Source organism: Trichechus manatus, unplaced genomic scaffold, assembly GCF_000243295.1.
Source record: "Trichechus manatus latirostris isolate Lorelei unplaced genomic scaffold, TriManLat1.0 scaffold00185, whole genome shotgun sequence".
Classification (NCBI taxonomy): domain Eukaryota; kingdom Metazoa; phylum Chordata; class Mammalia; order Sirenia; family Trichechidae; genus Trichechus; species Trichechus manatus.
In genome coordinates, this window is record NW_004444121.1 from 1,620,528 (window position 1) to 1,640,155 (window position 19,628).

The 19,628-nt window shown below is 47.2% G+C and overlaps 1 protein-coding gene across 10 annotated transcripts in view; it reads right to left on the reverse strand.

Annotated features, from left to right (window-relative positions):
- Positions 1 to 19,628, reverse strand: part of PTK2 (protein tyrosine kinase 2) — a 211,533-nt gene that overhangs the window by 46,364 nt on the left and 145,541 nt on the right. For all 10 annotated transcript variants that reach the window (XM_023741606.1, XM_023741605.1, XM_023741602.1 and 7 more), the window contains 6 exons: positions 13,419 to 13,503; positions 9,242 to 9,342; positions 7,017 to 7,132; positions 5,535 to 5,635; positions 4,449 to 4,538; positions 1,316 to 1,520 (listed from right to left, as the gene is read on the reverse strand). In XM_023741606.1, the coding sequence (XP_023597374.1) occupies positions 1,316 to 1,520; positions 4,449 to 4,538; positions 5,535 to 5,635; positions 7,017 to 7,132; positions 9,242 to 9,342; positions 13,419 to 13,503 (698 nt within the window). The remainder of the gene's footprint in view (positions 1 to 1,315; positions 1,521 to 4,448; positions 4,539 to 5,534; positions 5,636 to 7,016; positions 7,133 to 9,241; positions 9,343 to 13,418; positions 13,504 to 19,628) is intronic.

A 19,628-nucleotide genomic window follows, 5' to 3' on the forward strand; every position in this document is an offset into this window, starting at 1 on the left:
GAACCCTCTGCCCTCCTCTGCAGGTTTAACACACTGTATCACAAATAAGAGTCTACTTCTCTGTCTCTCCTGCTGGACTTAAACTCTCTGGGTCTGTTCTGTTGAATCCACAGAAGGATCTCTTATACATCTACCCGTGGGTCGTACTCCTTCCGTGAGACGTTCTCCTCATAAGGAAACGCATCTACCAGGCCAAGTTGCCCAAAGATGAAGTGTGGTGAGAGGACATGTACAAGGTCCCAGCACTGAGTGAGAAGCCTGGGCGAGATGGCCTTTCAGGTCTTTGGACCCTGATGTTTGGTGATTTTTAATGGGGGGAGAATAAGACTAGAATTCAGCGAGTGAAAAAAAACCTCACACAGAGTTACGGTGGCTCCCCAAACGTGAAACCAGGCGACAGAGAACACAGCAAACCCTGGCGGTGGTCTGTAACTACGCTCCCATCCATGCTGGCGTATCATACTGAAGTATCTTTTGTTAAAGCACTAAGTCTCAATGTAGAATGTAACCCAATTCAACAAACGTTTGTTGAACACTTACAGGGTGCCAGGTGCTGAGCCCCGCACTGGAGGAACAGAAACGAGTGAGTGCAGCTGGCGCCCTTCCAGAGGGTCATGTCCAGCAGGGACCAGACGGCAGAGAGGACACTCTTGTGGCCAGGGAGCAAGGCGGCCTCTGCACAGACCTGCCCTCGGAGCGGCTCACACACCACACAGCCCTCTGTGCTCCCCCAGGGGCCGGGTCCTCGCAGTGCCTGGCACACAGTAGGGCCCCCCAGCGGCAGGGGGACAAGCGATGTGGGGCTTTAAATCTAACAAGAGAAGTATTCAGAAGGTGCCAAAGGAGTGGCTGTCCCTTTGAGGGTGGGGCTGATCAGGAAGGTTTCCTGAGGAGGCAACATCTGAGCCGGATTCTCAAGACTGAGTGGGAGTTTATCAGGCGACAGAGGTGGGGAAAGGCACTTCCCGGAGAGGAAAGAGCATGTGGACGTTTAACAGGAGAAGTGGAAGCAGTTAGGTATCACGGGAGCCAAGAGTACTGGGAGAGGAAAGAGCGTGTGAAACGGGCCTCATAAGCCACGCTGAGTCAGTCAGAGCTCGGGGAGAGAGACCTGAGCATAACCTGAACTTTAAAGATTTTAAGCCGTACGCCGGCAAGGTATAAAGAAATGTACATCAATTTAAACACGAACGTTTGCACAAGAACACCCTCAGCCTCAGACGTAGGGATGAAATAATCTGAAGATGCTACCACTGCAGAGGAGGAGAAGCAGCCGCACCTGCCCCCCTCCAGGCCTCTCCACCCTTGCTCCTACCTGAGCTGTGCTTTAAGTTCAGTAAACCTGGGCCGCCTGCTGGGGTCATAGGCCCAGCACTTCGTCATAAGGCTGTAGAGGGTAGGAGGACAATTTGGAGGCATTGGTAATCTCTCCCCATTTTCAATCCGACCGATCACATCATTGTTCTTCACTCCTTGAAAAGGCTTCACACCATGCATCAAAATCTCCCACATACACACACCTGCGAAGTGGGAATGAAAAAATAACAGTGAATTTAGCATGAAGGTTGGGATTCCCAAGTCTCAGGAGTAACTTCTCAGTTGGCCCTAGAGTAGCCGCAGTGGGATCTGGGCAAACCATCTGAGCTGAGTGGTTTTCAATGATCTCTTACAAAACCAGAACAGCGACACGGACATGACACAAACAGTGAAATGGTGAATTATCACCAAGGAAAAAGCCACAATTTTTCTAAAAGGCTGATTTCCCTGAAAATCCTGTATTAGAAAATGGCCTATCAGCCACAGTGGGATTTCATGGTATTTCAATGAACTAGGAGAAAAAGCTGAATGAATTTTAAAAGATGTTTTCCCCGCTTTCGTCCATTGCCGACCCACTTATTCCTTTAAAAAATCTCCCTTAACGAGGCTGGTCGGGCCTTGCCTGGGGTGCAGAGCGGCATTATCACCCGGGTTATCTACTAGCCAGTTACTGTCTTCCCCAGAGAAGATCTCTGGACTCCCCTGGGTCCCAGGATCTCGCCCGCAAACTCCACAGCGTGTGCACGACCTCACAACCCTGGTTTGCGCTCTTCCCTGGGGCAATCAAATGCTTTCTCAGTAACTTCTGAACAATACTTAAGAATTCACCTTTAAAACAAACAAACAAAAGCACCAAGATGGAGAAGACAACCATGCAGGGAAACAAAGCAGGAGACAGGGATGCTGGCTGCCTCCTAGTATCTCACCGTCCTCACTCTGCACGGTGGGCGCCCTGGACCTCCTGCCCCCACACAACAAGCCACAAACATGCCTCTGCTAACGCTGAATTCTTCATCATGAATGCCCTTTTTTCTCTTCTTTGCAAACGCTCTTCTTTTTAGGTACATTTGTAATGTAAGTTCCCCTACCAAGCTTTTCTAGATTGTCCGCTAAGAAAAGTTCCCGTCCTCTCAGATCTACTCCCATTACAGAACTTGCACTGGACAACTGGTCCCCTGAGGAAAGGAACCATGTCTTTATCTCTGCATCAACAGTACCTAGAATGGTACCTACCTAATTACCACAGCAGTGTGAATGACATCCTGAAATTAGCTAAAACGCCAATCTTTCAAAGTAAAGAGCCTTCGATAAAAATAATGGCTTAGTTCTGCTTTTCTCACCAGAAATCACAGCATTAGCAGTGGTAACACTGAAACACTGGGTACAGTTTCTTGGGAGCTTACTACGTCTCTGGCCTGCTTCTTTGCAATTTACGTATATTATCCTTAACCAGACATTGTCTTTTCTTCCATGGAGCTGCTGGGTGGGTGCAAACAGCTGACCTTTCAGTTCGTAGCTGAGTACTTAACCACTGTGCCACCGGTGCTCCTTCCACTGATTCTAAGACACATCTTTATTCTATGTGATGAAGAAAAGGGGAAAAATGCTGCCAACTAAACCATGACACAACTCTTCCTCACCTCTTAGAATTATCTTATTCTCACTATAAAAGCGCTTTTGAATTCTCTGAGACCTGAAACAACTAACAGCATGAACAAAACTGACAAGGTTCACGTGCGTGTAGGCAAGGAAAGCTACATTAAAAAAAATTTGTACCCAGCTAACAGCGATTATACAATGCCACAGATTTTAAGACACATCCCAGATCCAGAGATGTTAAAATGTGAAAACAAATAGGCATCTTTGAGTCTCTGAAAGATGCAATTTTCTTGAGAGGGCTAGTGACTTGCTCTAAAAGCTAGACAGTAATGTGGAGGTCTTGGGATTTGAACCCACATCCCCTCGACTCTGGAACCTTTTCTAAGCGTGTCTCACTATTTCTGGTTCTACTCGAAGTTAGCGCGCCTCACTAGTATCAATTGAGGGTACTAGACGGTTATTAAAAACCAGCAAGGGAGCAGAGAAAAAACTCAGAATACCTACTTGATTAAGTATATATACAAAGTGACTTTTGTTTATAGGAAAAAGAAAGAAGGTAACCTAACAGGGCCTCTCCTCTGACGAGGTTTACAGTCCACAGAGAGTGTGTGTGCTCACAAGGCTACTGCACACGCTCACCGTGTGTTAGGACAGAGAGAAGCGTGGACGGAGGACAGGAAGGGAGTTGCTGTCTGATGGAGACGCCATTACATTAGGCTTCATGGAAGAGGGGACATTCAAGGGGGACCTTGAAGGTTGGACAGGATTTCAGCAGGTGGAGAGGGACGTCAGGTAAGGCATTCCAGGCAGAAGGAATAAATCAGAAAACGTGGGCTGAGGGGTCGGGAGTGGATTCCACACAACTATTCTGGATAAAGTAGTTTAATTAGTATGCAATGATTAGAACCACAATCTCACACCGGTGGGGGGGCATTGCAACACTCTACAGGAGAACAAAACAGAAGAAGAATTAGAAGGAGGAGTAGGAAGGGGAGGCCTACCTTGCAGGAAAGGACAGAACAGGCCTCAAAGAACAGAAACTACAGAGAAGAAAGGATCAACTTCCCCGCCTTCAGGTCAGTCCTGAGATGGACAGGAAGGAGGTCAAGCCCAGCACGAAGGCGCTGAGCGCAAGCCGAGATGCAATGGATGGGAGGCCTGCCCTAGACCCGATGGAAACGCTCAGTGAAACGCTGAAGCCCAGCATCTCAAGCGCTGGCTCGAGGTGAGCGTTTAGTCAGTCACATACCAGGTGTGAATGAGACGGCCAAGGGGAAGAGAGAAAGAAGAAAACAGACAAGGTATCACCCTGGTGAGGGAAGAAGAGCAAAGGGGAACAGAAAGGAGAGGGATGGAAGGAACAGGACAACCCTGCTCCAGAACCACCAGTACTTGTCGAACGAACCAAAGAGGAAGCTTGACGAAGAAGGTGGCCAGGAAAGGGGAGGCAAATCCACCTACATACAAGTTTATTTTGCAGAATTTCTAAAATATAGTTTAAAAAAAAAACCAAAAACTTTCAAAACACTCACCAAACATCCACACGTCACTAGCTGAGGTAAAACGTCGAAAATTGATGGACTCTGGAGCCATCCACTTAATAGGCAATTTTCCTTTGGAAGCTAGAAGGCAAATTTTAGAAAGTAAGATTTCCCTGTCATCTCCCTAAGGACATAACACTTACAGCTAGAGATTTTCAGTATCAAAATGAGCAGCTTTAATATCTGATGCCTTGGATCTTGCGTTTCTTGGGAGAAGCCTTTTCATTTCCTGGCCATCTGAGGTCGCTGTGGGGGGGGATCAGACTGGGGAGGGAAGTGAAGCACTGGCGTCCATCTGTCTGTCCAGAGGACGGCAGTGGGAGGTGAGAGCAGGCCCAGTCAGCCAGGGGCTGCACTGTGTAGCTCTGTCACGGAAAGCTCCACAATCAAGAAAACAGACTTTCGTCTGTAGGTCGGAACCCTTGCTTTACAAATGGCCTGCTAATAATATGCCTTCATTGGGAGGAGGTGACAGAATGGAAAAGTCTACTTTTTTAGGAAAGGCTAAAATCATCCTCTTTAGAGGTCTAAAGAATAATGTGCCACAAAGGGAAACAGCCCACACCCACCAAACTCTCCTTCAGCCTCCGAGTCACCAGATGAAGAAGCCAGAGCCCCTTTCCTCAGGGACCCTCACTCTAACAGGCAGAACAGAAGCATACTTCCACTGACGTAGGGTCCTACAGCCATGTCTAAGGCATGCCATGGGGTGGAGAGGACTCAGTGACCGACAGCCTGCAGCAGAGAAGGCTGTGGGGAGAGGACTCATGGATGGAAGGAGGCGGCTGGGGGAGCTGGACGCAAAGGCCTAGGAGAGAGTGCCAGGTTCAAAGAGGCCTGTGATCCATTCTGAGCTTATTTTTGTATAAAGTGTGAGGATAAGTCGTGGGGTTTTTTTGGCCTATGGATGTCCAGTTGCTCCAGCACCATTTGTTGAAAAGGTTATCCCTCCTTCACTGAACTGATTTTTTGCACCTTTGTCAACAATCAATTAGGCATATCAGAACATATCTCTTTTGGAAGAAAACTACAGTACAGATTCTGAGCCTGTTCTCATTTACTGCTCTGATTTCTTACCTTTGTAGTAAGTACTGTCTTCCATATATCGGGATAATCCAAAGTCTCCTAATTTTACACAATCAGTTGAGGACACCAGAACATTCCGAGCAGCAATGTCCCTGACAAATAAGAATTTAGGGCAATAAATTTTTACACAAAAAACAAATTCATCTATATTATACTAAGATAATTACTTTAAAAGAGGGCTTCTATACAATGCAAACAGAAGATTTATTACAGATTCAAAAACATTCTTTTTTATTGCAAATATATTCCCTTTGCCACGAATTTACTCGTTAACACGATTATTATTATTTTCACTGGGGGCAAGTATATTCTTAAATAATGAAGACATTTCTTACTTTTCATAAAATTACACTACCAACTGCATTAAATGATACTGAGACACAACTGATGTTTCTAAAGGGATCTCATTAAATAAAGGAAAAGTTATCTTCATAATACTTCTAAGTGACTTTGTTGGCGCAGCCCCTTTTAGTGCTGGAAAATCGTCAAGAAGAATAAATCTCTAATGCAGTATCTGGCAAACAAATCGTAAGGGCTTTCGCTAGCATTCACACTGCAAACAGAAATGCCGCAGATGTCACTCATGACACTGGTAAGCAGAGAAGCCCTCGGGCAACGTGGTTTCAGGAACCGTGTCCGCCTGCTCACGGCTCTAGTATCAGGGACAGGCTCTCAACAGTATTGCTGAATGAATAAAGGACCCCAAACCAGCACACAATGTACAAATGCCACGTGTGGAAAGCCCCTTTAAGTACCTGCACCCCGTGCAGCAGTACTTCACTCTGCACAGCAGATTCCAGTGGTGCCAAAGGGACTGCAGTGCACAGTACCTCTTCCCTCTCTGCTTTTCCACCACCCGCTTCCCCTGCTCCAAAGGCAACCACTTAGGCAGTTTCTTTCTTTTTTTAAAACATTTTATTATGTTTTCAATGAAGAAACCTGGGGGCGCAGTGGTTAAGTGCTCGGTTGCTAACCAAAAGGTCAGCGGTTTGAAGCCACCAGCTGCTCCGCAGGAGAAAGATATGGCAGTCTGCTTCCATAAAGATTACAGCCTTGGAAACCCTATGGGGCAGTTCTACTCTGTCTATAGGGTCGCTGTGAGTCGGAATAGACTTCACAGCAGTGGGTTGGTGTTTTTGGTGAAGGTTTCCATAGCAGTTTCGGTTGCCATTCAATAATTTCTACACAACTTGTTCAGTGACCTTGGTTACGTTCTTCACAATGCATGAACATGCTCATTATTTCCGTTCTGGTTGTTCTGTTTCCATTAATCTAGTTTCCCTGCCCCCTTACATTCTCATGTTTGTTAACTGTTGACCATCTGGTCTCATACAGGTGATTTTTTTTAAGGAGCACAGTACTTACAGGTGATAACTCATTATTTTTTCAGTCACCTTGTTATTTAGCTACAAGATGACCTCAGGGGTTAGCTTTCCAAGTTTCCTACTTAACAGCTTTATGAATGTATCTTACCTGTGTACAAATCTTTTGCTCTCTAGATATGCAAGAGCTGTACTAAGCTGGTAGGCGTACAGGATCAAAGATGCCAGATCCAAACTGTATTTCCTTACTTGCAAAAATGACCTCAGCTTTTGGGATGGTGACCAAGATGAAAAAGAAAACAGAACAGAGAACAGAAATTGTTAGCAAAAAAGCAACGTTCAGCAACAATGCTGATCGTTTCCAAATGTATTTTTAACAATAGGAGAAAGGCTTCCAATTCCTCGCTAATTATAAGGGAAGAGTGAAAGAAACATTTTAGCTTAGAAATTATCGTCTGTCATTCTTTTTTTGAAATCTATTGTAAAATCATAATCTTTATGACTATAGTTTACACAAATATCTGAAAAAATAGAGAAAGATGTGCTTCAAGGGAACAAACAGAAGTATAGTATAAAATATTGTTAAATAGTAGTAATAACTGGAGAATAAAAACATTTAGCTACTAGTAAACAAATCTGATACACAACCCTAGTCAGTTCACCTCTGCTTCAAACTGCACTGTATCTCTGGGCACAGCTGAGGGTAAGGCTACGAAGAAGGGAGGCTGGGGGACCTCCTTTCCCCTCCCGCAGTGAAGTTTTAGATGCAGAAGGATTAAATGGGCCCACGTATTTATCTCACTGCGTTTACTTGTCCTTGCTCAGCTAAATGCTAATATAACAAAGGCAGATGACTTCAACACCCTAATTCTACAAAATCATTAAATGAGAGAGAAACATTTAGTGTTATCTTTTTAAGCCAGAAGAACTAGTATATTCTCTAAAAGCTAAAGCAGAAAAATACTGTGAACAAAAAATATACACAAGTGCCCCATTTATCTGGCAACGCAGGGCAGAGACAGACACGTCCCTTCTATTACATCGTCAAACCTGGCCAGCAGCGCAGGCAGAAGAGCAGCAGGTGGGCCCTGCAGCAGGTAGGCTGTCAAAGGCGGGAGAGCTGCCCCTTTGGTGAGGAGGGGAAGGCACCTAACTACTCTTGCTTTCCTGGAAAGTGGAAACTTCAGCTAGTCATTAAGAGCAAAACTGTCTGGTAGCCTTTAAAAAAGAAGGAACGTGTATAATAATTTAGAGTTTTTCATTAAAATAGTTAAGTTGCTAAATGTTAGTGCCAGGAAGTGTGGCTATCTGGAAAGCTGCCTCATTTGTTAACACCCAGGGCCCCACAGTAGGCTGTGAGCAGAGGCGCACACCTCAGCAAATGCACAGAAGCACCTGTAGGCCGGGTGGGCACACAGGGCTGGGCCTAGCAATCTGCATTTCTAACCAGTTTCCAGGTGGAGGGGATGTTGCTGTCATCTTTTCCAGACCACTTCGGAAAAGCACTATTAGGGTTTCCATATTCTGGAGGAAGCCAAACAAACAGATCTGTTTATCCTGTTTACTCACATTTGAAAACAAAATTGTGATTAACATCAGTTGCTCCAGAAGATACTGTAAAGTGAATCCTCAAAAAGGTTAAGGAACTGTTTAAATTTTCCTAAATTTAGCTTCAATTTAGCCACCCTCCACTTAGCTTCTTTTACCCTCAAATCAGAGCCCTGGTGGCTTGACAGTGTGCAGCTTCTAACAGAAAGGTTGGTGGTTCAAAACCACCAGCCACTCCATGGGAGAAAGATGTGGCAATCTGCTTCTGTAAAGATTACAGCCTTGGAAACCCTATGGAGCAGTTCTACTCTGTCCTATAGGGTCATTATCAGCCAGAATCGACTCCATGGCAGCGGTTTGGGTTTTTTTATCCTCAAATTATTAGGCTGTTTACGTTTTCCTAAATTCCACTTCGACTCAGCCACCTTCCAGTTAGCTTCTTTTATCCTCAGCTCACTGGGCTGTCTCTTTAGGCCGTGGCACTGGTGCTCCCAGTTCTGACAAAGCTGGTTGGGAAAGACTGCTGCCAACACTGAGTTGGGGTTACTTGGGAATTTAATGATGAAGATATTACACCCATGTTATCTGAACCAAAACCGTGACGGTATCCACCTGAAATCAGAACTCTCCTGAGGATCCAAGATAAAGTGTGGACACTTCCCTTTCTTAAACACAGCATGTCAAACACTGATGCAGACTGACTGGTCACTGAGCACGAGACCACCGTCTAGTAACTGTGACCACCGGGCGCCCAGCCTCCCCGACAGAGAGAAGGGCAGAGGGGGCGCCCAGCCCCCCAGAGAGAGGGAAGGGTGGAGGGTGTGGTACCTCCCCAAGCGTGCAGAGCTCCATGATAATCCAGACGGGATTCTCCGTGATGACGCCAATCAGCTTCACAATGTGAGGGTGGTCAAACTGACGCATTGTTACTAGGAAGAAAGGCGCCCAGTTAGGCTTTGGAAAACTCATTCACTTTTCCTGAAAACTAGTTCAATAAGAACACAGGCTAAAGCCCATGAGCTCAATTCTGGAAGGCGGCCAGTCAGGCTCCGCAGCGGGTAAAGTGGCGTTCACGTGCACAGAGGCACGGTGACTGAGGAAGAGGAGGAGGCTGACCAGGAAACAAATCAGCAATTTTCAGGGGACCAAGATCTTGTAAGCAAAGGGTTAACAAACCCCTTCTTCTCCTCTATGGACAAATCTGACCTTGGGCTAACTTTCTAGGCTTTTTCCCCTTGGAAATCTGATAAAGTTAGGATGTGTAGTTCGGTTACGAGGCACCACTCTTCAGGGTAAAAATCACGTCCACTGGTGCCCTGCACCCGACCTGGGAGGAACAATAAACACCTGGTGGGAGGCCAGCGCTGCAGCCTTCTTGAGTGGGGAGACTCTGGGAACCAGCCACGTCCCTGGCAGGGCCCTGGAAGCGATGCTCGTGGGCTGGTATAGGGAATTTCTGTTTTGGACGTGGGGCTTCTAAGCCAGAGTGGCTCCTGCACCCAACACTGTGACCTTGTCCACCTGCATCTAAGTGGTCACTGAAGGGGCCACAGAAGACTAGTTCTTCGGCTGCTATGAGGACTCCCACAGGAGAGAAATGCCCAGCACTGCCTTGCTGAGCTTCTAGTCCTGTATTCTTCTCAGAGAGGCTCTGGTACCAAGCACAGCCTGTGGCACCCTTCGGCTTGACAGAGCCTTCGATGACCAAGAGGGGACAGTGCACATATACGTACAGACCTATGTGCACGGATGGAGCCCCGGTGGCACAGTGGTTAAGAGCTCGGCTGCCAACCAAAAGGTCGGCAGTTCGAATCCGCCAGCTGCTCCTGGGAAACCCTATGGGGCAGATCTACTCTGTCCTATAGAGTCACTACGAGTTGGGATTGACTTGATGGCAATGGAGTTTTTTTTTTTTTTTAGGTTATGTGCATGGAGGTACTCGTAGCTGTGTGCATATTTACAATTTCTGATAGCAGAGCTAAAAAGGTCACCTCCATAATACACTATGAGTTGTAAGTCTCAGGGTAATCTTCATAGAACTGAAGGATTGCAAATCAGAAGTGACTGTCAAGGTGACCTAGTTCAGTGGTCCCAAAAGCATTTGTATTTCAGACTTTTTAAATGCAGGGAAAAAGTTTATTTGGGGGACCAATGCAGGGTTGATTTTCATGATAACAAGTAAGGGCATTAGAACAATAGCAGAAGCCATTATCCTTTAATATCACTAACATGTTATAAACTAACAGGTATATGAATGTTGTCAGGAAAAATCGTGAGAGACTTTGAAATGGGTTAAAAAAAAAAATACTAGCGGGTATCCTATCTAGCTCACTCATTTGGGTTATTCCAGCCTTTCACTGTCTTTGAGGGATTTTACAACTTGGTAAGTTGTAGAAAATTAGTAATATGATAATAAGGCACAAAGTTCTTTGTCCGTAGAAACACACATTAGTTGTGCCTGGCAATGTAATTAATTTTTTGCATCCACCTGTAAATTCATTTCAGAATTCCTTATTCCTCTGTATGTGTGGTTGGAATTCTCCTCTGGACGAGTTGTAACATCTTACTGGTTTCCTCATTAACTGATGATTTTTCTACCTTCTATCCCATTTTTCTGCCTAGTCTGTTAGAAAAAAATGTTTACATTCACTTGCACAGGACAGCTCTTTGAAAATCTGCTGCCATGTTCCTGTTCTTTCGGTGTCTTCTCCACACTAAACAACTTCAACCAGTTCTCAGACAGTGCGGTTCCAAGGCCCTTCACTACGGAAGTCGCCTTCCACCGAGTGAGGTTCACATTACTTACATGTGTTTTAAGTGTGGAGCCTGCCATCAGGCCTGGGTCCTCTCCTGCTCTCACTCCCGGCAACTCACATCCTGTCCACCCACCCAAAGGTCACCTTAGAATCTTGCAAAGTTGCTTCACCTTCACGGGAGAGAACTCAAACCCCTAAGGCCTTTCCCCCCACGTGTTCCAAGACGTAGTAGCTTTTAAAAACATATAAACACCCAGTACAAAATCCAAAGTGTATTCTTAAATTCCATCTTGCCTGCTTCAGTTCATTGCTTACATATACTGTGATCTCTCTGGATAAAAAGTCAGGCACCCAGAGTGTTTACTTTTATTTTCAGTTATATTTACCATCATTTTCGGTTTCGTGTTGTCCTCATATGCAATTATCAGGCCTTTTATACCTGCTGTGAACTAATTATCACAAACACTGAACAGCACAGGGCTACGAGGAGAGCCACGTGGTCAGCGGGAAACTGAATTAAAAGTCAACAGGTACAGGGGTTCCACCAGCTATTTATCCATCAGGCAAGGGGCTGTAAACGAAGGCCCGCTGGCCACCGCCTGTTTCTGTAAATAAAGTTTCATTGGAACACACCCGCTCACTCTCTCAGGTACTGTCTACGGCCCCGTTTCCACCACAACGGCAGAGCTGGGCCGTTGAGACAGACTGCGTAGGGCCCGCAAAGTCTAAAAGATTTACTGTCTAGCAGAAGTTTACTGACATCTGACCTAGGCAACACCTACCCTCCTACGTACAGAGCCTGCTAAATCCCCGTGGAGGGGTGCACTTCCTACACCTAACACAGTGCCCTGAATAAAAGCCGAGGAACCCTTTCAAAGATGAAAACAAGCTTAGTCTGACTTGTCTACTCTTATAAAACTGTATTACTGATGCTTGTAACGGTGATTCCAAAGTTCTCCAAAAATCACAATATAGTAACTATTCAGAAAAAGTTTAGAAACATGAGCAATTTAAAAACCTGTATTTTTGAAAATATACAGTGCCTCCAAAGGTAAGGCAGACAGTGTCAGGTAACGGTGGCCACGGCACTTGGCGGCAATGAACCAGTCGGGACAGAAGTCCTTGGCCAGACCTTCCTGTACTTCCATCAGAGACTCAGGAATAGGATTACGGATGTACTGAGACTTCAGCGATGAAGGGACACAGGATTTACTCCAGGACTTAGTAATTCACTGTACTAAGATGGAGAGTAGAAGGCACGCATTTGATGTACATTTAACGAAGGGCACTGAGATTCAGCCATAGAAGGAATGTCTGCTGAGTGCCTTCCCTGTGTTACGCGCCGTGCCGCGCCCTGGGGGTAGAGCAGTGAGCAAGAGACATGGCCGGTGCCCCTGTGGAGCTTACGGTCTAGAGGGAAAAACAGCCTGCAAGATTTATAAACAAGGCACATTTAATTGCGAGTCCTTACGAAGGCAAAGAGCATGTTCTGTGACAAGGAACGCCAAGCGGAGATCAACTTTACATATGGCGGGCAGAAAAGGTTTTGCTGTGGAAGGACATCTGAGCTGGGGGCTGGGGACTGAGAGGGATCCATTCGTGTGAGGGGAGAGGACGAGTCCCCACAGCGGAGGCCAGGGAGGAAAGAGCCTGAGGCACACGAGACGGTCCCAGAGGATGCCTTCAGAAGGTGACAAGAAGTATCCACACACAACTCACTCAAGGCAGCCTCATCATGAGATGCAGACCAAAAGCAGAGGAAGAAGCAGGGAAGTCCCCTCTAGTTAATGTCACCTGGGAAGGCATCAGGAGTTCTGTGTTTACTTTTGGGTGAGTCTTTCTACTTTTGTAGCAGGACCAGGTCCTATGCCTTCCTCCTACAACCAGTCTGGGGCTCCCTCAGGGCAGGGCTGTCTGTCTTGTTCACCTCTGTGCTTCCAGGGCATGGGACTCGGGGCTGGATCACTGATCCACTGCACCAATTCCAGTGCAGACATTAGTGGCACGGGTGCCCACATATAAAGGGAAAGTATATCAGTCTGCCGCTAACATCCCAAATATCATGGTTTACCTGGAACAACATGTAGGTAGGTACCTGTATACATACAGACATTAATTGTGCAAGTAAGGTAATAAATATAGCTATCTCACAAAAACTAGAACATTGTTTTTCTTCCTTCTTTGGAGACAGCTTGAATTTCACAGATATAACATCAAACGGAGTTTCACAGAAATTTCTAGAAACTTACAGGCTTCTTGAAGAAACTTCTCTCTCACGCTGTCCGAAGTACAGTTTTTACATGTTTTAATTGCAACCGCCAAAGCTGGATTCTCCTGTGTTAGGAAAATTATAGAATCACACACATGCGAAAAGAGGTTCTCCACATTAACCACCGGGCACACTCGCAGAAAGCTGTTTGTTCTGCAGCTGTGTGGATTCTGGACCAGACAGAACCGGGGCTGTAACGTCCTGTGAGAGGAACCAGCGGAGCATTGTGTATACTTGGAATACTCTGTATCAAACCCCTAGAAAAAATATAAAATGTTGCAGGCAGCTTGCAGGCCCAGAGGCCTCAGGTGAAGAATCTCCGATTTTAATTCTCCCCATTGGTCTTCAAAGGCCCTGCACCATCTCAATGGCTACCTCTGGAACATGCCTCAGTTTGTTAGCATTCTTAAAACCGAGGCTTCAAACGGGAAGTTTGTGTGGTATTGACAAAACAAAAGACCAGATCTGTCTCACCCAGATCCCAGTGGTCACACACGAAAAGAACGTCTTACCAAAACAAGCTGTCCCGTAAGCCCAAGTGAACACGGGTAAGCAGCACCAGGGGAGGAAGTACAGGCCCAGCCCGCAGAGAGATACACCTGCGGCCTTGGGCCAGCACTGGCGTCTGGCTGCTCGGATGAAACGCCAACCAGACAGAAGCCAGGCTGTTCGCGTGTTGCCACACAGGCCTGAGTCCTGAGCACTGGGACTCCTTCCCACGCCTGCACCCCTCTACACGTGCAGTCATTTATCCACTAAAATTTACTGAGTATCTAGCAGGTTTCCAGGTGCTTGGGGTACACCAGTCACCGAGAGAGGCAGCGGTCCCCGCTCTCGTCAAGCTTACAGGCCAGTGGGGACCACAGACAATAAGCGAGTTAATTACATGCTATATTAGAAGGTAACAGAGGGATAGGGGATGTGAGTGGGGGCTGTGGTCAAGCCGACCGCACCCAGTGAGTGAGGTTTGAGTATGGAACTGAGGAGGTCAGCGTGTTAGGCAGCAGCTGTGTGGGGGCAGGCCCGGCAGAGAGCAGAGTCCAGGCCTAGAGTGGGAATGTGCGTGGGTGGAGAGTTCAAGGAGCAGCACAGTGGTGCAGAGGGAGTGAGGGAGAATGCAGGGCTGACGTGCGCTCTGGCGTGATGCTGAGACGCGGCTGCAGGGGAGGAGGGCAGGAACATGGAAGGAGGGCAGGAGCAGGGGCTCTGCCACGAGGCCGCGGCAGCACCAGGGGATGGACAAGGGGAGTACGACACGGATGCAGCAGGGGGATGTGAGCGAGGTCCGGTTGTGGATTTACTCTGAAGGTGGAAAGGGCCTGCCTTCCTAGAGGATTGGAAGGGGAAGGTGTGGACGTGATTTCAGCTGAGAGGTCCTGGAGACAGCACATCACCCAGGTGGCATGGGCAGTGGGAGAGCATGTTTAGAGATCAGGAGAGACATCTGAGCTGGAGATACAAACGTGGATGTCATCAACACTCCAGCAGGGACTTAAAGCCAGGGGACTGAGTGGAATCACCAAGGGAGTGAACGCAAAGGTCCAGGGACTGCGGTGGCTTGGCGTCTTCGACACAAAGAGGTCAGGGGAAGGGGAGAAAACAGCAGGAGACTAAGAAGCTATGAGCAGTGAGACAGGAGAAAAACCAGGCAAACGTGCTGTCCTGAAGGCCAGTCTCTCTCCTTAAACAGGTTCAAAAGGCAGGCTCTGTAAACACAAGAAGTAAGAAGCTGTCTCTCGCAGATCAGGAGAGCATCACAGGTGTTTCCGCTTAGCAACTGTATGCTTATCTAATCCTGGGCTTTAGCGGTCTTTGCAGATCATCTACACTTATTAGCTGGCACTGTATACTCTGTAATTCTGTCACGGAGGAAGAGGGAGGGAGAAAGAAGTGAGGAGAATGCAGGGAAAGCCAGAGATCTAAGAAACGCTGAGTTACGGCTCAGCTCCACGGCTGCTATCCCTTGACTCCGTTCTAAGAGTCCTTCCCAAGCTTCCTTGCTCCCTTTCTCTCCAGAGAGCTCTGAGGGGATAAGAGTCGAAATGTGGATGAAATCAACCAGGCAGAGATGGAAGCTCCAGAGGGAAGACCAGAAGCCAAGGGGTGTGCATACTGATTTTCATCTTTCCCTGGGGGGAGCCCTGGCTGCACAGTGGCGAAGCACTTGGCTGCTAACCGGAAGGTCAGAGGTTCAAACCTACCAGCTGCTCCTGAAGGAAAAGACCTGGCAATTGCTCCCATAAAGATTACAGCCTTGGAAACCCTATGAAGCAGTTCTACTCTGTCCTATAGGGTCGCTATGCATCAGAATTGACTCAGGTTTTCTCTCCCTGGAAGCAGCTAGGTGGTGCCCTAACTAGACAGGTGTGAGTCCTTGGAGGACTCACACGACTTAATCTCTGTGTGCTGCAGTTTTCTTGATTGGGTTTGAACGCTTCTACGTTATATGTACGTTACCTTATTGGGTTCACATGTTATCTTACTGTTCAGAACAAGCTGTAAGACAGAGCCTAGGATACCCATTTTACAGGTGAGCCAGCAGAGGCTGACAGGTTAGGTGGAGTGTCAAGGCCCGCCTGCTGGCACGGGGCACGCTCCTGGGTCACGGGCACTGCTTCGGGAGGCGTACGGCATGGGTAGTTGTGAGAACCCGGGGGTAGTGGCAGCAGCGTGGTCACACAGCACCCCTCTGAGCACAAGCCACTGCTCCCAGCCTGGGGGGAGTGCCGCATGTCACAAGATTTCACTCTGAAATGGTGCCTATGGTTAATTACTTAAGTGCTGATGAAACTCGAATATATCAAGTTCCTCAGAAAAATTCTTGCCACTCAACTGTGGACAGTCACATTAATTCTGCCATAGCAGAAAAGACTGGAATTAGACGAGACACAGGAGGACTGATATAACTTCCTGTCTTCTCAGAGTTGGATGTCGGGCACTCTGCCCTGTCAGCTCTAAGTTATCATCGAGAGCCAGAGACTCAACTACCACTTGTATGCTGACTCCAGACTGGTACTTCCAGTCCTGACCTTCCCTTTCAGCCCACACACCCAACCTACCTACTCTCTGGTGTGACCAGAATGTGGAAAAGTGTTTTTAAACTCGACATGACCAAACAAAAGTCTAGCTATCCTGCCACCAAATCTGTTTCTTCCCACGTCTTCCTCATCTCACAAAGACACTCCAGGCAGACCATCCAGAAGCCATCTTTGACTCTTCTGTTTCTCTCACCCCTAGACCCACCAACCCAGGAGCAAGCCCTACTGAGCCCACCTACATGGCCCTACTGACATCACCGACCCAGAGTCTGACCCACCCTAGAACTGATACTGCTGTGAGCTCATTAATGATGACACCACCGCCTCGCCCCGATCCTACTGTGCGGCATCTACCTTTGCTCTTCTACTACCCAGTCTGCATGCAGCAGTCAGAGGAAGTTTCCAAAATGTTAATCAGATCATCTCATTACTCTGCTTAAAACTCTTAGGAGTCCCTGGGTGGTACAAATGGTTAAATGCTCCACTACTAGCCAGAAGGTCGGCAGTTCAAGCCCACCCAGAAACGCCTTGGCAGACAGGCCTGGTGGCCTGCTTCCAAAGGGTTACGGGCTTGAAAATTCTATGCAGCACAGCCCTACTCTGCATACACGGGGCCACCATGAGTCAGACAGCAACTAACAACAATCTGGTCCACAGCCCGCTCCCCCACCTCGACGGCTCTGCAGGCCTCTCTTCTGCACGGTGTTCACACAGCTTCCCTTCTGCTCAGGCCTGGAATGCTCCGCCCACTGAGGGCCTGGTTCAGAGAGGCCTCCCTGACCGTCCCGTCTAGAACAGTGCCCAGCCACTGCCCTTCACTCTGTCCACTCACCTGCCTTTCTTCTTAACCCTTATCCCAATCTGTGTGTTAGTCACTGACTGATTGACATTACTGCTCTCACACTTCTGCCTTGTCATTATTATTACATTACTGTCTCCTTTCCATCCCTAAAATACAAGTTGTAAGAGAGCATGAACTTGTCTGCCACAAGATCCCCATTAGGATACTACCTGGTTCACAGTCTGCTCAATAAATATTTGTAAAATTGATGAGCGCTATTCATATCTTTCTTTTAAACGCAGAGGCTCACTTCTAAGTCAGCTGTGGTATATTTCAAAAATACCTTAAAAAACTACAGTGAAACCTGGGAGAGCCGCAACGCAACAGGACTGCCTTGGCTGTCCAGGTCTCCCGGGTTTTCTGCCTGACAGGGTGCCATCTCACTTTTCTATCGCTCGTTTTAGTGGGAAATATTTGTGTTTTCCTTCTCTGACAGGTTTCCGCTTACACAGGTTCCAGCTTTCGCAGGTTTTACTGGATTTATTTTCGATTTCACACTAAATGCACATTATATGATTCTAGGATATAAAATGTTTCCAAACAAGAGAAGTATAAGTGGCAAAATGACTGCAACCTAAGATTCCAGCAGTTGCGGTCCCTTCCTTCACGCTGGACAGCTACGCCCAGGTGCAGATGCCTCAGGGCAGCTTAGGGTGGTGATGGTGCCCTGGTCCCCGGAGCACAGAGCAGTCAGCTCACAAGGAAGGGCATGAGGAGCGCAGAATGCCTGTCCACTAACGCCCGAGTTTAGAGCCTTCTTAGAACCCCAAGCATACACCACGCTAACCCACACACCAAAACCGCTCTGCTCTGGTGGGGTCAGTCCTGTCTTTCTTAACTAGAACATAAATTTCTTTAGAACTGAGACCATGAATTCTATCTCTAACTAAATATAGGGATGGACATACATCACAGGTATTCAAAAAATATTTGCTGATCGATACACTTTACAAAGAGTCCCTGGGTGGTGCAAGCGGTTAAGCACTCGACTACGAACCAGAAGGCTGACGGTTCAAACCCCACCAGAGGTACTTCAGAAGAAAGGCCTAGTGATCTGCTTCTGAAAGATCGCAGCCATGGAAACCCCATGGAGTAGTTCTACTCGGACACACAGAGGGTCGCCACAAGTTGGAATCAACTCAATGGCAACTGGTTTATTTTTTGGTTTTACGCTTTAGAAATGATATAAAATGCCCATTTTATAAAAAATATAAATAACAACAAAAACTTCTCTATGACTATAAAACTATCATCAATCCTGTCAATTAATATTCAAATACCCACTGAACATGGTGCTTTAAAAAGACCATCCGGAAAGCACAAACGGAACACTGCTCTCTGAAGACTCATTTCCCAGGGCAGCACCCAGGCAAACCGGGCAGCCTTTGGTGCTCAGCATCAGTCCAGGGGCCGTGACCTGTGGCCACAGCACTGTACTGGACAGCAGAAGGCGTTAGAGGGCCTGGTCATGGAGAGACCGGACTGTTGGAGAATAGTGGATCCAAAGCAAGGTCAGAACTCATGCAGAAGCTTCTTCCTAAAAACTAAAAAAGGGGCAGATTCAAACAAACCTAGGTAATTGCTCAAGATCTGATTTTAAAAACCTTCCTGAAAACACAGGCAACATTTAGGAAAGAGGAAAGCTTTTCCATAATGTTGTGTTTTTAAAGGTCCTGCAGACCTCTCGGGCCTCACTTCCTGTTGCTCTCCTTCTTCCCTGCCCAACCTCAGGCCCTTGCACTGGCTGGTCTTCCTGCCCTGACCACTGTTCCCCACGGCAATCTCAGGGACAGCCCAGCCCCTCTTAGAAAGCCTCTCTTGACCATCCCGTGTAGCAGCACCCTGCTCGGCTCCTCTCAGAGCTCATATGGGCGACTTGATCTCCACGTACTGCTTTTGCCTGTCCCCTCATTCTCAGACAGAATCTAAGCTCTTTGAGGGCAGAAACTCCACCAGTTTTCTTCACTGTTCTATCCCCACCACCTAGAAACAGCACCTTTCACACGGCAGAATCCACTGTCATCGAGCTTAATCTGACTCACAGCGATCCTACAGGACAGAGCAGAACTGTCCCATAGGGTTTCCAAGGCTGTAATCCTTATGGAAGCAGACTGCCACATCTTTCTCCTGTGGAGTAGCTGGTGGGTCCGAACCACTGACCCTTCAGTTCGCTGCCAAGCAGTTACCAATAAAACAGTTGCTTGAAGAATTAGTTGAATCTCAAATAAAGTAACCAATGATAGGCCCCTGTTCTTGAAATTTACGCTCTGAATCATATTTTGACCAGTTATTGCGAATCCCTTGTGAAATG